Consider the following 16,921-nt stretch of genomic DNA (forward strand, 5'->3'; position numbering starts at 1 on the left):
CATGAAAGTATGGACTAAAATATGCTCTATCAGCTAATATGGTGTGTGAACTTTTTTGGATTAGCTACATTCTTCAGGCTTTGTAGGTTTCTGCTCAGCTGCCTATATCCCTCTACTGTGACAGCAAAGCAGCTATGCATATTGCTGCAAACCCGGTGTTCCATGAATGTATAAAGCATATAGAAATCAACTGCTACATCGTCCGAGATAAGCTCCAACAGGGATTTATCTTGTCTAGTCATCTTCCCACACAAGATCAATTGGCAGACCTCTTTACTAAAGCATTAACAGCCTGTTGCAACAATTGTTTGTCCTGCAAGTTGAATCTCTTGACTTTACTTGCTTCAACTTAAGGAGGGGATGTTGAATTATATTAAACCAATTCTTTAATGTTGTTTTAATGCTATTTGATCTTGTAATAGGAGATTTGGGTGTTATTGTCTTTTGAGATAGTTGTTAGAGCTCTTTTATGTAATTTTAACCTTCTGTCTTGTAATAATCACGTGCTATTCTCATGGTTTACTCTTGGATATAAAAGAAAGCTATGAAGCTTTCAGACAGTATGTAACGTTACAATTTTCAAAAATAAAACTTCATGAATTATTTGTCTCTCTCGGTTCAAACAGAATGTATACCAGCAGTAAGTAATTAAGAAATTTTTATAAAAAAGACTTCTATTATTGTGTCATAGCCCACGATGGCCCTAGCTGTAAATTTGAAGAGATAGGGTTGTGCTTACGGGATGATGATTGGGGTTTTAGTGCAGAATCTGTTTATTTTGAAATATGGGCCCGCTCTTTTATGATCCATAATTCTTACTCAACAAATAATTTCCAAAAACTTTAAGAAAGCAAAAAACCAATATTAAATGCTTCAGAGTTCAGACTCAAGTAATCTCATTCACAATTGAGCACACCCATTTTGTGAGTTCATTTGCCCACTTTGATTACATTGGAAACTTGATGTAAACAAATAAAAAAAAATTGCAGACTTATAAATAATTCTCTTCTGCTCCAAAATTCTACATTTCTCGTAATCATTTGCATGAGTTTTAGGAATTAAATTTTAGTTGTCGCTTTTCTTTAATAATTTTAAACAAATAATAATAATAATAATAGTAAAGTTTATGCGAATCTCATATATTTATGATTGAAAACATGTATATACAGAATTCAGATACGAAAATTCAATAATAATAAAATTTAAAATATCCTTAAAGCAAATATGTTTTTTTTTTAAAGCAATTTAGCATCATGTTATATTCATAATTTCTGTTGTCCAAAGATTTTGCAGCTTTAGACATGGTAGCTGCTAATATGATAATACTTATGACGATAGATATTTCGGGTATTTTTCACCTGCCAAAATAGATTTTGAAAAGTATGCAGCTGTCTTCCAACCCCTCATTTTTCCACATTTATTCATTTTCCACCAAACTGGCAAAATCTTTATAAAGAACATCTGAAGCCTGTCCTCATTCCTTAACAAAGCTACCAGATAACGATGACATGGTAAATTGGACATGCGAGCTCCATGGGCCATCTCATACATGATGTCCATTACTGTTACAACCTTATTTCCACAATGTTTGGGTCTGAATTAAGTCCAAAACTATGACCCATGCGCAATAACATCCTTCATTTATTTTTCCTTTTTAGTCCTTTTTGAATAAGCCCATCCTTGAGTTCTTGGAGGGCCTATCTCCAGTCACAGTATACCACTCTCCTGGAAAGGTGATGAGTTCAGTGGAAGATACACTTAACCAAACAAGGCCTATTCTAGTTGTTTTAAACGTACTCCAAGATTGTTTTGGCATATCTCTCTGATTTTGCTTGTGATGTTCCCCGTTTTAGCCGAAAGTTCTCTCCCTCTCAAATGGGTTTCCCCTGCTTCCTTGGGACGAGAGAAGATTCTGTCCTTCACTTTTCCAACTATAGATTTTTCGTTTCCACTCCGGGGGAACTGTAATAGCAATGTTTTTGTTGGTTCTTCGATTGCAGACTGTGTTGGGATTCATCTTAAAGACATGAATACAAGTTTTATTCTCTTATGCTTGTGGTGGTGGTGGTTTTGTGGTTTTTGCGCTTTGCGGATAGTGGAGGCTCATATCCATTGCTTTTTTCCTCTCTGACCAAACAAATGGTCGACCCTCAACTGTTGATTTCTTCTTTGCTGTGATCACGAGGACGATTCTACTATTGAACATGGGTCTGATCGGCGTTGCACCCTTCGTTTTGGATGGCTTTTAAGCTCTTGGTTGTAAGTCGATATCCTATTGTTCTGGCAGGGAGATCATAAGTGATGGTTTTTTTAGACCTAGTTTAAGATTGGATGAAAGTGTCCATACCAAGTTTTTTTCTACAGTATTTTTTCATAAAATTTATAGTTCTCATTTAAAAAAAAAAAAAACAAAAACCTTCATCATCCTTGTTACTGTTGTGTGTTGATGAGCATGAATAATTTCTCACAAAAATATGAAACAATAAAACAAATCAAAACCCTGTTAATGTTTTGACAAACAAACATCCAACATTGACGAAATCCAAAAGCTTACATAATAGAATCACATGCTTCAATGACACACATACATGACAACTCCATTAACATCGTCCACATAAATTAAATCATTACTAACAAATACTTGGATACATTAATTTCTATCAAATTAGGTCATCACTCAAAGCTCATATTGGTAGGACCTGCAAAACCAGGATAAAAAGAAACATGATGTTCATGATTGTCTAATTACTAACAAAAAATACAGATGATTATATAAATACATATATTCCCATTTCCCATTGGCAGACATGGCAAACCCAGTAAGTTAAATAACCTGGGCCACAGTTGGACTGCAATAGAGGATGAGACTCCTTTCGTCTGCCATTTCGTAACAAGATCATTGGCATGTTTCTAATTTTGACTCCTTCCTCATTGGATTCATCTTTCAAGTTTTTATTTATTTATATATTTATTTTCTTGGAGGGTCCCCTTATTCATATCCTTCGAAAATGACAGGGAGACCAGCTTCAGCTCCTCACCCACCGGGACCTCACCATGCATACTGTTTGCTAGCTAGACTCCCTACTACATCAGGTTATGTATATATATATAATATGCCATCTCCCATGCATGCATGCTTTTTTTTTTTTTTTCTGATGTTAATCCATAATTAGTGTAGTATATACATAGTATTATATCATTAATTGATGTATGTTTAGGGTTTTATGTGGTAGGTTAATTGTCTTTTTCTTTTGAATGTGAAAAATGGAGTGCAATGAGCAAACCCTGTCCATCTGGGCCAGAAGAGCAGGATTTGATTTCATGGTTGTCATGCTGATGAATTTTGTTGACACACCCAATGATTGGATGTTTAATTATAGTGTAATTATCCATTGTACTGGGATTAAATTATACATTTCAGGCAAATTATTATTTAAATCATGTCTAAAATGATGTGGGTTTTGAGACTAGGCGTTGATTCATTGGATATAAATTTCATCGTATATTCTTTTAATAATTTTTTCTTACTCATCTATATCCATTAACATGTTGTCTAATTTGTATTAAAGCAAATCCAAATTTAATTACAGATTGAATAATAATAATTAAAAAAAAAAGTCCAAATGTCTTTAAAGTTCTTAAATTTTAGTGCGTGTGTTAATTTTGTTCCCACCTTTTAATTTTGTCACATTAGCTATTATAGAAAAGTTAAAATCAAAACAGAAAAATTCTAATAGATGCAATAAAAATACTTTTATTATTATTTAAAAAAAAAAAAACCGTAATTGTGTCATGTCAATTTCAGAATTGTAGAAAATAGTAATATGTTTAGATCTTTTCCGTATAAGACTAACAATTCTCTAAATAAATTGTAATTAGCTAGATGACTATATATACTGGATGACCTGACATTTCAGAATCACCAATCAACCATATAGTAGCCTAAATTTTATAAACCTTTTAGCTGATTTGACCCAGTAATAATAATAATAATAATAATTAAAATAATAATAACAAAGGGGGTCACGAAAAGGTAAAAAGTTTTTGGATAAAATTCCAATCAGTTGTCGTTTGAGAAAAAAAAAAAAAAAAAAGTGGCTCCTTTTTACGTCTGATCCAAATTCCAAGCTGTTTTGCTTTGGAAAAAAGGGGAAAAAGTGCCAACAAGTAACACCTACTAAAGTCCAGTCGATGTTTTTTTTTTGTTTTTGCTAAAATAGCAATTTGATTATTAAGCATGGAAAATATTTACTTAAACCCCATTAATGAAAACTCAAAATTTAATAACTATAGTATGATTTACATAAGAAATTAAGTGAAATTTATATATTTGTGCTTTGATTATGAACATTATGTAGCTTCAATTAAAACTTAAACTTGATTTTACCGTTGTAATTAAAGACCACTCAAGCACCTCATTAGAAATCATTCTTAACTAATGATAATCTAGCCATATGACTTTGCACGGCAATGATTAAAAAAATGTGTAGGTAGTGTAATATGAGACGTGTATACCTTGGGGGAGTTGGAAGCAGCGAAATTGATTCATCGGCTGCAATTCCCTTGCTAATTCCAACTTCCATTATCGCAATCTTGTTTTGATTGTCTGTTTTCTGGGTCTTTCCTTCAAGTTCTGGATGGATTTTTCTCTTCAACATCCTCCTCATCAACTATACATACACAAAATATATCATAGAAATGTCACATTAATTGCAATACAAGGAAGAGAAAAAAAAAAAAAAAAAAAAAAAGAGTACGTCCTAAATTACTCACTTGGTGAAATTTCTTGATTGGACGTGAATCCTCTCCAACATTAGGTATCAGCTTCTTGGCAAAGGATAGACCATTCTTCCCACGAAAAGCTGGCTTTTTACCTGAGTCCGGCTCCACTTCAAAAGATTCCGGCTTTTTTTTCACGTCAGAATCTGCCAAGAACAGTTCTGCCAGCGTTATTCGTTCCCCTTTCCTTTTTCTTTGATCATTGTCATGGATATTTGATTTGGTCTCCGTTGGATCAATGATCATTATATCTTCAGATTTCGCAGCATTAGCACCAAAAGATGATGTAAGCTCTTCAAAGTTGTGTTGAAATCTTGTAAATATTAAAGGGTTCTCTTCTTCTTTTTCATCTTCATCTTCATCAACATTGCTGTCTTCCTCATCACTATGGACAGAATATTCCTCCTGTTCCTCTTCATCGTCATTATAATCATCACCATCGTCTTCTTCTCCTCCTTCAGTTTCCAGAACCAAATATTCATGCTGTTGATTAAAGGGTTTCAAAGGGTCAAGCCCTAATGTGCCAATTGTCAAAATGCCACCTTTCCAGCCATCAAGCACATCGACCAAGGCTACTTGTTTCAGCAATGCTTGCTTGTCAGCTCCACTTGTAATAGATTCAGCCTTTTTGACATTTCTGGCTAACCCATCTGCCCAAGTTTAAAAAGAGAAAACTGATTCTTACTTCAATTTTAGAAAATCATACGTAGACAACCATTATAATAATGACCAACAAATGTAGCCAAACGAGAAGAGAAGAGAGATCAAACCTTTAAGGGCACCATGATGAAACCTCCTTTGCACCCAATTGAAAATCTGTAGCCAGGAAATGAAACCACTGATTAATTTCAAAAAAAATGATGATAACTGAGAAGCAGTGTAGAGAGGGAGCTGTGTAGCTCAAAAGAGGACGACGACGATTATATTTGCAAGTGAGAAATCAGTAAAATGTGTGGTATACTACAAACCTTCATGTTGTGAGAAGCTTGTTGGCGATCGGATTGATACCAAACTAAGAAAATGTTGAAGCGAGGAAGCTAGTGAGCAAATGGTGTTGGAGAAGAACTAAAAAGGAGGGGCCAAGTTGGAGTGGAAGCCTAAGGAAATGACAGGTGTCCAAGGGAAGGTGGGACCTAGAATTTAGGCATGTTTTGTGGGTGCATGGCATGTTTGAGGAGCCACAATGTTGGGTCTATCTGGCATGATCGATGGGTCGAAATTCTCGAAATGATGTATACACTATATAATGTGTATTTCTTCTCTGTTCCATGCTATAGCTACAGATTTAATGAAAAGGCTATTTGGGTTACCTAACTCTACCTAATCTCTTTCCCTTTTTCTAATTTATTATTTTTCATTTTAACCCCATATTTTTCAATCAATTTCCTATTTCCCCCCTTGGTTAGCCATTACTCCACTAGAATTTGATATATCCATTAGTTGATTCAATTAACTTAATTCTTTAAAAATAAAAAAATAATAATTCTAAATGTATACAAATATTTGAAAATTAAATACGGCCGATATATTCTGATGGTACATTTATAATACAAATAAGAATAATTTTATTTTTTAAAAATATTATATAGTTAGTCAACTTTATTTACTTTATTAAATATATATTATTAAATATTGAGGTTCTTTTTCTAATAGTCAAATTAGTTATAATTGTCCCAGTTCTACTCCCACAATTCTCAATTCTCAATTAAAAAAAAAAACTATAATTGTATCTTGAAATCATATCTTGCAATGATTTGAATATTGGTAAATACTTCATTTATAGATATAATAATTCTAATGTATAATCATAATAATGATTTTGCGCAGAATTCTTAAACAAAAATGTTTAACAGCACTACTTGATCAGAAAGTTGAAGTCAAGAAATGAAGATAAGTGACCTTCGACTTTATACATAAATTTTCTGTGGTCGCAAAGAGAATTATAGATGGCGATATCTGTCTTTGAATCTTTCCCATGTGAGAGTTGAGTCACTTGTGGGATTCATGATAATGTCTAGTTAGATTCATCAAGCTACAAACAGAAAGTGATTGATTTTATTGCAAGCTTTTTCTGAAAAGGGTCATTCCATGGGTAAAAAGATTTCACTTTTAGATTCCATAGATCAAAATGTGCGTTCTCGATCAGCCAGTAAATTTTACAGTTGATGTTTCACAACAGCTAAATGGAAGCTTTAAAATGTCGTTTGTTCATCCTGCAGATGCTGTAATGACATTGAAAAGATTGCTTTGCCTTACCTAATATAGGATCGAAGTTGAAACAAAAATATCTCTTGTCCAAGCCCAACATCAACAGTCATTACACGGCATATGTTACTTCTCTCCTAATCTTAGGTCGTTGGACTTGGAAGCATAATATCGTACTGCTTATCAATTATCTTATGGAAAAATGATTTGCAGAGGACATGTGCTTCATGCACATACTCTCCATCACCATATGATTATGATACTTTTAATTGACTGCAGTGATCGTGTGATTGGCAAGACGTGCTCATGATGCCCCTCTGAAAATGTTCCCTTGGGAAACATTTCCGCATTTGATGCCTAGCAAGGAAAGTTGAATAAACAGTTGGAAAATGGCATCACTTCACTAAGCTAGCTACAAAGTCTAGAGACATTTATGCTTCTGTCATTCTGTGCTTGTAAGTTTGCATTATTGAACAAAAACCCTTGCTAATGAGCTTCCAACAGCTATGATTCAAGTCCATAAAGCACATGATTATTATTACTCTGTGCTTTTGGACTTTATAATGGAGGATTAATCTATGTATGTACTCGTAGATTTTAGGATTAGGCAGTAATATTCTATGTCGGTAATGAAACTTGAACATATTATAGTTAGATATTTTCTTTGGAGTTATCTTAAGTGGCATAGGATTCGGTCGAAGCTTTATATGAAAATCATAGAAAATTAATATGCACAAACTGTAATGAAATGAATTCTTTTTTTTTTTTTTTTTTGCTGCTCCCTTATTCTATTTTGGTATTTTATAGGGGAGGAATAAAAATAAGTGAAGGATTTTTTAAATTAGTTTTCTCTTCTATTTGGAAATAGAGAAAAATAATTTTTTTTTCTCTAATTAAATAATATTTATTTTCTTTTTTCCCTTTATTTTTCTCTTATTATCAAACAAGAAAAACTAATAATTCCTTATCATAATTACCTAACTAGTAAGTTTTCTTTTCCATAGTTTATTTTATTAATTATATTATATCAACATATACTTTTTTATTTTTTTTTTCCAATCATGAACCGTGCAAGTGCAAGAGCAAGAGCAAGAAGCTAACTAGAACTAACTCCTCAAAGGGCAAAGCAGACATTCAGAGGAATGTTGTACGAAAACGACATGATAATGAGCTGGAATAGGAGATCAAAAAGGCCTGGCCAGTGGAAACAATAGCCACTAAAAGACCTGGAGGCTGGAGTTATATATCTAGGTTCATTATTGATCGTTGCTGTTACATGTACATGAACTATGAAGTTATAGAAGCATATGAACCGTATGCCTTCTGGGTTAGCTACAGCCTTAAAGCCAATAACAAGACCTCCAAAACTTGCGAGGGTTAGGAGCTTTGGATTCTTCTTGAAGCAAAAACTGCTAAACAGTTACAGTGATATGTGGGGTAAAGGGAACATGGCCAAGAGGAGGGACCACTTTCAGCTGATTTCAACCAAACCTTTTTTGAGTCGCAACAAAAGCAACCTTGGGGGAGATACCACATTAGAATGTCTAGTGCAAAATATAGATTTATATGGTCCATACCATTGCACTCAAATTATTTTCCGCCTTTTTTTTTCTGCCCTTCTTTCTCTATAATGCTTTTGCCTAATTTTCTGGTCCAGTGATCCTCGCTTTTTATAATTTCTCAATTGACTCAACATGTTTAAAAAAAAAAAAAAATTTATTTGTGGACACTGGAGATTCATAATGAGTTGCCCCACAAATGTTAGAAAATGAAAAGTGAAGATAAATGGTCTGCCAATTCTTACCATAAGATGCATATGCATAAGATACAGTAGTTTTATGTACTGCTATAAACTTTAAAATTGATAAATTAATCAAAATTCAGAATTCAAAATCAATAAAATTAAACAATATTCAACTAAAAATATTTGGAAGTATTTTTATTTAAAAAATGTAAAATTTTATAAAATTTCCACAATTTATAAATAATATTTTACTTAAATATATCATCTAAAATTTAATTATATATTGCTACTAAAATAAGAAGACAAGTCAATCTAATTTTATTCAATAATTTTAGAATTAAATTAATTCAATACCCAATTTCTCTTTCCCCCTAAAGGAAAAAATAAAAAATAAAAGAAGGATAAAGAAAGCAGATTCTAGGGAAAAAAATGTCAGCCGTGCACATATTTGATGTGGCATTCCATTTGGATAAAAAAAAAAGAAGAGTAAATAATTATCTGGAAATTAGATGGCAGAATTTTGTCCACTCTATTTGAGATATATAAATATATATTCTTGATTTGGATTTAAAATCTTTAGCTTTAAAACCATAGGGCAGGACACTGGCTGAAGCGTTAAGGAGAGCCAGAAGTTTATAAGGAACAGTTCCTATCAATTGGACAATACAAATAAGACTTCAAATGAGCAGCACCAAAGCACAAAGAACCACTACTTGGTTGTAGGCCATGTAGGGTGAAGTTAAAAGAGCCATCATTCTATTGGCTGATTGCAGTACTCCAGGTGTGTTTAGAGCATATGCATGCACTGTTCTTGCTTCATGAATCCTCGCCATTTCTGTATATTTGAACAAATAAGATGTATTCAACCAAACTATTACTTGTAAAGTCATTATTCAATCACTCAACTGTGGGATCTTCTATTCAATTACAGGGAACAAAAAAGACCCTTCATGTATTTTCCTCTTGCTAGCCCCCCTTTCTCTTTTCTTTTTAAGTACTGGGATTATAAAGAATATTAAGAAATTCTCTCCCTAGCTAGTTATTTAGAGAGAGAAATTTTTTATGTTTTTTTATTTTTTTAGAAGTTCGATTTTTCTTTTATCTGTTGTTTTGTCGATTTCCTTTATATAAAAAATATCCTACTGTTTTGCTTGATGGGTGAGTTTCCTCTCATTTTCAAATAATTTTATTTATTAATTTCTTTTATTGCGAGAGTCAATATATAGTTTTATTTATTTATTTATTAATTTCTTTTATTTTGAGACCCAATATATAATTTTATTTATTTTTTTATTAATTTATTTTATTTCGAGAGTCAATATATCATTTAGTAATAAAGAAATAAGAATTTTTAAATCTATTTTATCTTTAGCTGATTTTTCCTTGATTAGTGCCCTTAGTTGCAAATTTCTTGTTCTTCATCATTTTAGATGTGGATCTTTGTTCCACCTACTTGCTTCAGGAGATTAAGTGTATAAATGTTGTAGATTTACTTAAAGTGTATAAATGTATCCTTTTAGTTTATAATGTGAAGAATCTCAAGATTCATTAATCCACGATCGAGTCTAAGGTACTTTTAAATCACTAATGAGATCTTTTTGGCTTCTCCTTCTAATGGTTTCAGTAAAATTCTCTGCTTATTTTTCTTTATTTTCTATAACTTCTAAGTTCTATAAAAAATTGGGTGACTTTAGGGTATAGTTCGATTCTATGCTTTAATGAGCTTTTCTTATTCCTTCCAGCGATCATGCTAGCCTTTCTTCTACAGAGTTTTCCGATTAGCAAAGGCTAAAGCTCTCCCCTTCTTTCTATTTTTAGCTTGTATTTTTTGAGTTTTGTAGCCTTTTTAGGCTAAAGTCTTTATTTAATGAAATATACCTTGCAATAAAAAAAATTACTAAGATTATAATAGTGATAATCCTCTTTTCTATTTCATTTTTCTTTTCATATTTTTGAAAGCTATAATCATTCTAAATTAAGGAATGGGAAAATTAAGTTACAAACCTTCAAAGATTTAACAAGAAAAGTTATTCATTTTTAGTTATAAAAAAGTGAAAAATTTAGAATAAAACGTTGATTAGAAAATAATCGACTCTAATATGTCAAATTTGCGTGTGTGTGTGTGTTAAAGTTCACATGTTATTGTTTCAAAAGAAAAGCTTACATGTTATATTAATGTTGTTATTATTATTATTATTATTATGTGGTTTATAGACCGAAGCATGGACCATGAGCTTCCGACCCAAGATGATTCAATGGGTTTACGTGTAGTGGCTTTTATAAAGGCTTGGAAAATTACGTTCAAAATGGTAGAATGGGCTTGTTAGACCCATGCAGGTTTTAACAAACTGAGATGACAAAAGAGAACATGGGTCTAGTAAGCCCATTGGCCTCCTTGTTCTAATCTGATGGGCTTAAATGAAAAAAACTTTTTATTACATTACCATTTGTGCATATAAATAAGTGTCACCCCACCCCATATATGACTTAATATGGAATATGGACAATGGACAATGAAACAATCTTCAATTGTAGTCCACTTAAAGTGGAACATAACAACCAAGAATCAGAATCCATGCCCCTTAATTTTCTTACCATCACTCAAATAACTTCAATTTTATTATCATTACTTCATACTGTAGCCTTAGACCACACATCAAACTAAAATTAAGCCGCTTCTTTATCTTCTGTTGCTAAAACAGATTCCTTTCTCCTCCCATTTTCTTAACTTTAGTGCCCATCGTCCTTAATGTGGAACCAGCCTCTCGGGGGTTTTGTTGAGATAGCAAGATGGACTCCAGGATCATGGAGGGTGCAGGATGACTCGTACAAAATGGAGTTGTTAACACCTTGCACGTTACTGTTTATAAATGCACCCATTGGAGTATATGCCACTGTCCTTCCTTTGTGACCCTCGTCCTTCATCTTTGGTTTCCCTTCTTCTCCGCTGCTGCTATAGCTTCTCCACTGATTGCCCTCGAACACGTGTTTCTTATTAGGAGAGCGGGTTACTTCCATGAAGGCTCCTTTGTTTTCACCAGCTATTGTGATTACCCTCATGCTTCTATCTTTAGAATCTGGAGAAGTCTTCTTTCGTTGGCCTTTTTCTTTTGTTTGCGCATCTTTTGATGCTTCTTGCTTCCTATCTTGTGAAATGCTGGTCTTGAGAGCATCTACGAGATTTCTCTCTGAGTCGCTGTCTTTTGGCAAGGGCTTGGGCTTGTCAATTGTCTTTTGAACTAGCACTGTTTTTTGCTCTGCCTCTAATGGGATCATAGCTTCATTTCCTGCTTCAGCTCTTATCTTGGCAGATGGTAAAATCAGAGGAGAAGGGGGTGGAGTGGTGGGCTTAGGCTTTGTTACTTGGGGTGGGCTTTGAACCGAAGGCTTGATGGTTCTTGGAGATGGTTCAGGGCTAGGAACACGAGCTGTGGTGGTTCGAGCCGGAGAAGTAGGCAATGAAGCGGAAGGGGCAGATGCCCTCAGAGCTGGGGAAGTTGGTACTGATCCCACACCTCCACCTGGTCGGGCAGGTGTAGGACCTTGAGGTTGAGTTGGTGGAGACGGAGACTCACCAGCTGGCCTAAATGCAGGTCGAGCGAGAGGCGGACGAGGCTGGGGAGCAGCTGGCTCAGGTGCTGGTGTTGGAGCAGGTTCAGGGACTGGGCGGGCTATTGAAGGCAAACGAAACCATGGACGAGGTGGGGCTGATTGATTTGCCATTTGTTGTTATTTTGATATTCCAATATAAAACAAGAATATAGAAATGAGTACGAATAGAGATGGGTGATGCGTATGGTTATTTATAGCTTTAGCAATTGACAATGGAGAAATAAATAGAAACTATAATTACAGAACATAAAGAAAGAAAGAAAAAGAAGAAGAAGAAACACATAGAGATATGGAGACTGAGAATAAAAGAAAGGCATCAAATTCATTTTACCAAAAAAAAAAAAGAATAGACAGAGTGACGGCTAAGAAAGAAAGTTGACAGACCAAATAAGATTGGTATCAAATACAGTCGTGCATAAGAGATTGGCTGAGTACTTAGGTTTCCTAGGGGATTATTCACTGAATTCAATCCATAATTGAATAACTGAAAGAATTTCTTTGTTTTCTCACTCTGTATTTTTCTTCACCATTTACATGCTGTGTATTTTGCGGCTCAGCTCGTTTTCATTCTCAAAGATGCTGGAACATATGCCTGGAAACCGCCCACGCAGCATATTCATAGTGTTAGTCGTAATCACTCCGATTCGATTTGATGGCCAAAATGTGTGACTTCAAAAAAAAAAAAAAAGGACAAAACAAGTAAACGCAGTATTTACATAATTATTTGTTTATGCTCAGTTTGCTTCATAAAAATAATTTTCATAAAAAAAAATATTTTCTTCACTTGCTAATTAATATATGAAACACTCAAATATCACTAGGAAAATTAGTTAATCTAAAGGGAAAATAACTTTCATTTTTCAAAAAAAAGAAATAATTTTTTAATATTAGAATTTAATAATAAAAAAAAGTTATTTTCTTATATAAAATATTTAGTAATGAAGTAAATGGAGTATTCATTAAAGAAACTTTTTCCACTCAAAATTAAAAATTTATATATTTGTTTCTCCAAATTCTATCATCATAAATTAAAATATGGTTCTCGAAAAATGCTAATCCGTCGATTTCTTCATTTTGACTTTGCTTGCTGTGGGATGTAGAAATTACGATTCTTGCTCTTTTCTTTTCACTTGCTCTTACCTTTACGATTCTTCAAGGGCCTTCTCCAAATTCATCTTCTTTTTCTTTGTTTCTTTTTTTTTACATTAATTATTGATAGAAGTATTTTTGGCCGTTAAATAGAAGTGAGATCTGGCGCAATCGTTGATAGTGACCAAATGACCACAGAGCTGAGCATCCCATCTTTTCGAAGAAGTCTAAAGAACACATTGATGTCCGTCAGAATAATCAAATCTTTTTCTTCGTTTACTTTGGATCAAGGGCTTGGGATCTTTAATTGGAAATCAAACATATATTTGCTAACTTTACTGGAAGAAATTATTTATGTACCATAGTTTTATATCAACTATTGGTTATGGTAAATTTATCAGAAAGATTCATCCACGTCCATTATGATGCAAGGTTTCATGTTTGGAAAAATTATTCTTGACTCAGATTGATGTAATGATCTTAGCATAGTGGCAGGCAGACCCTATGCATTGCAAGATAACTTCAGGGCGCAGAATTTGTTTGAGAAGCACAGCAGAAAGTAATTTGGTATATATATAAATACTAACATCATGTATGCGCTTTCCATTAAGAACATAGCATATATTTAATTTTCAACACAAGGGTCATGAAGTATTGACAGAGGAAGTTGAAAAAATTGACCTTGCTCACACTAGGACTAGAGCTTGCAATTCAAGGCCATTTAGTGAATTCAAACACTTTGAAAACAATGTCAATTCCAGTAGGGATTTGCCATACGAAAAGCAGAACATTTAGTGCGTTCAAGGCAATGTGAAGATTCCTTGCCGTCTCATTGCCTTTCTGCATTGCAGGCACTAGAGCTGCCGCTGCTGCCCATAGAACCGTAATGCCTGTAACACCATAAAAGATCTAGTCAGTTCCCACAAAGATGAGAAACAGCTCAATTATCTTTAAAATGATCTGCACTTGGCAGAAACTATATCTTCACAATCAGGACTCATCTGCAATTTTTTTTTTTAACTATACCTGCTCCAGCAAATAAATGGGGTCCAGGGAAAAGTTTTCCTGTCCTAAACCATGTATTGACTCCTCCGCCAATAGCTTCAAAAACTCCAAAACCTAGCAGTATTGATCCTGCATTGAAGTGCCTGTCCTTGTATGACCCTTTTATCAACTCCTTTCTCTCCTGTATCACAAATATAAATGGATTAGATATAAGAACAATCTCTTGTTAAGCCCGACTAACATTACAAGTGAAATTTTTGTCGAGACAATCTGTGTATTACCGGCTCTGTGCATTGTTGTTCTTCCCTTTTTTTTTTCTAAAAAGTAAGAATAGAACTCTTTTCTTTGCTCAAACTTAGCGATTTGGGAAGTCCAGAAACAAGCTGTGGTCATCCCATTAAATCTCCTAGTGCTCTTACCAAGTAATTCTATTTTAGAACTGTTCCTGTCTTTGGGTATAAGGATGCCTTAGTACACAAAAGCTTTACATCATGAGAGTTACAGTCTTACATAAGGCATGTTGATTAGAAGATAATTCTAAAATACAATTTTTAACTTTAATCCTGATCATAGTTGTATTTGGTTTATATGAAAGGTTGCAGCCTGCTTACCTCAGTGAGTTGCTGGATTTTGATTTCAACAGGAGATGGTGCTGCTTCCACAGGTGTCCCTTCAGGTGTAACAGGGGTAGGCTTGACTTGCTTCTTGAGCTCATTGATCTCATTCTGTATGGTCCTCACTCGCCTCCATTGCCAACCCAAATACCCAGCCCACAAGGTGTAGAAGAACAAGAACCCCATCACAATTGGATGTATGAGTGCAAATGTCCTTCCCTCCAATATCCCAAACTCCCCACCAGCAGCAAGTGCATCCTGCCCAATAAAAATTAACCCACCAAAAGTAAGCATAATTCAAACCCAAAACTGATAAACATTGAAGACTAAAACAATTAGAAGTGGAAATTGCCTTGGCATCTAAAAGGAAGGGAAATGTGAATGCTGTAAGTCGAAGAGATGATGAAGGTAAATGGTGGGTGGTTTGTGAGAAGAGATTTAGTCGGCTATTGAAGTCTTTCTTGCAGGCATCTAATCTTGGTTGTTTGGGCAAAGATGGGAGCTTTGAGTGTATAAATGGAGGGGTTCTGGGAAGGACAGGTGATTTTAGAAGGCTGAGCGTGGTAGCCATGCTCTTCGTTAGTTTTTGGGCACAGGCTCAGAGAAGAGGATGACAGTTGACAGACCAACAAAAAAAGATAAGGAAAGGAGAATCCTGGATCCATCTATCTCTCTGAGCTTCTGCTTTTGCAGTTTAAAATGGGACCCGCTTACTTTTTTAGTAGACAACAAAAGGCTAACACTTGTTCTACGACTACAAGTGGCTGCAGGGCGAAACACAATGACCAACTGGTTCAGCATTGGGCCTCAAAATACATCGTAGTCTTGTTAAGTATGAGGCCTGCAGATAATTGAGATGGCCGGTTACAGCTAAATTACGAGGCCGTGATCCAGGAGAATTCATGGCCTCATGGTTGTCCATAGTGGGTTTAAAGGTTAGACCTTAATGGCTATTCGGCCGAAGACACTAATACTATAAAACTAATTATACTTATATTTTAAGGCTTCAGCCTTTGTGGCCCAATTTAAAAGGCTGAAGCCTTAAATGGTCTATGATCAGCTCAACTCATAAAATTAATAACTTTTCTAGTAAATAAGCTTAAACTTTTTGTTGTTTTATAAGTCAAATTTAATTAAGAAAAGCAATCAAAAGTTTGAGCGCTGTTGGGAATGGTATGGTTATGAGCACAAGCAATCTTCCATACACATTCCAATGTTGCAAGAACCTATTACAGAGACAGAACCACTAAACGATGAGTGGCTTTGGTTATATCCATGTATCAGGACTCCAACACACCAATCAAAACTGTAGATACGGCTTCCGACAACTGTTTGAGGTTGTGCCACTCGTTTATTATCCATATCAATGGATTTTAATGACTTCCATTATTATTCATCTTCAATTTTCACTTTGTGTTTCTCTAGGATAACTATGGATTCTCTCTACAGTCTACATCTCATAAAAATTCTTAAAACGGAGATGAGGCCTACTCCATTAGAAAAATGCATTTTATGCTTAATCACTTCACATGTATTTGATTATTTTTATCATTAAATAATTTATTATAAATTAATTTAATTGATTAAAAAAGTTAAAATAAAATGATTTACTATGTACTTTTTATACAATATTTTAAATAAGAGTCATTTGTATAAACCGTGTAAAAACCGTGTGGCAGTGATAAGCGATAACATATGCCGGTGTTAGCAGTAGCATTAAGCACACGCTAACTCCTAAGTGGGCTAAGTTTAATTGAGGTTGACATTTCTTATCTTTGCTGCGTTTTGGGGAATTTACCTTTTCAATTTGCTTACCCTTTTCATCTTTTGATCATCTTTTGTCTAAAGTTCATTTGTCGTTATTATTTAATTT

General features: G+C 34.2%; 3 protein-coding genes across 3 annotated transcripts; all 3 read right to left on the bottom strand.

Annotated features, from left to right (window-relative positions):
- Nucleotides 1-2,475: 2,475 nt before the first annotated feature.
- LOC110615095 (protein TILLER ANGLE CONTROL 1) lies at nt 2,476-5,900 on the bottom strand. The gene is made up of 5 exons (XM_021756803.2): nt 5,748-5,900; nt 5,550-5,595; nt 4,774-5,429; nt 4,516-4,670; nt 2,476-2,699 (listed from the first exon to the last, which is right to left on the bottom strand). Exons 1-5 carry the CDS (start codon nt 5,751-5,753, stop codon nt 2,678-2,680), a joined length of 885 nt encoding a protein of 294 aa, XP_021612495.1. The 5' UTR covers nt 5,754-5,900; the 3' UTR covers nt 2,476-2,677.
- A 5,247-nt stretch (nt 5,901-11,147) lies between these two features.
- On the bottom strand, nt 11,148-12,599 carry LOC110614885 (arp2/3 complex-activating protein rickA). The gene has a single exon (XM_021756574.2). It carries the CDS (start codon nt 12,449-12,451, stop codon nt 11,459-11,461), a length of 993 nt encoding a protein of 330 aa, XP_021612266.1. The 5' UTR covers nt 12,452-12,599; the 3' UTR covers nt 11,148-11,458.
- A 1,436-nt stretch (nt 12,600-14,035) lies between these two features.
- LOC110614730 lies at nt 14,036-15,714 on the bottom strand. The gene is made up of 4 exons (XM_021756367.2): nt 15,401-15,714; nt 15,046-15,306; nt 14,456-14,615; nt 14,036-14,319 (listed from the first exon to the last, which is right to left on the bottom strand). The coding sequence occupies exons 1-4, from the start codon at nt 15,617-15,619 to the stop codon at nt 14,141-14,143; spliced, it is 819 nt and encodes a 272-aa protein (XP_021612059.1). The 5' UTR covers nt 15,620-15,714; the 3' UTR covers nt 14,036-14,140.
- Between the last annotated feature and the right edge of the window lie 1,207 nt (nt 15,715-16,921).

The sequence above is a fragment of the Manihot esculenta genome, chromosome 5 (assembly GCF_001659605.2).
Source record: "Manihot esculenta cultivar AM560-2 chromosome 5, M.esculenta_v8, whole genome shotgun sequence".
In the NCBI taxonomy this organism is placed as follows: domain Eukaryota; kingdom Viridiplantae; phylum Streptophyta; class Magnoliopsida; order Malpighiales; family Euphorbiaceae; genus Manihot; species Manihot esculenta.

Excerpts from the sequence above, each read along its gene's own strand:
- LOC110615095 (XM_021756803.2), bottom strand. Across the intron at positions 5,430-5,549 it reads TCATCATGGTGCCCTTAAAG|ATGGGTTAGCCAGAAATGTC; the intron begins GTTTGATCTCTC and ends AAACTTGGGCAG. Across the intron at positions 4,671-4,773 it reads CAATCAAGAAATTTCACCAA|TTGATGAGGAGGATGTTGAA; the intron begins GTGAGTAATTTA and ends GTGTATGTATAG.
- LOC110614885 (XM_021756574.2), bottom strand. The coding sequence starts at position 12,451 with ATGGCAAATCAATCAGCCCCACCTCGTCCATGGTTTCGTTTGCCTTCA.
- LOC110614730 (XM_021756367.2), bottom strand. The coding sequence starts at position 15,619 with ATGGCTACCACGCTCAGCCTTCTAAAATCACCTGTCCTTCCCAGAACC. Across the intron at positions 14,616-15,045 it reads AAATCCAGCAACTCACTGAG|GAGAGAAAGGAGTTGATAAA; the intron begins GTAAGCAGGCTG and ends TTTGTGATACAG. Across the intron at positions 14,320-14,455 it reads CCATTTATTTGCTGGAGCAG|GCATTACGGTTCTATGGGCA; the intron begins GTATAGTTAAAA and ends ATGGTGTTACAG.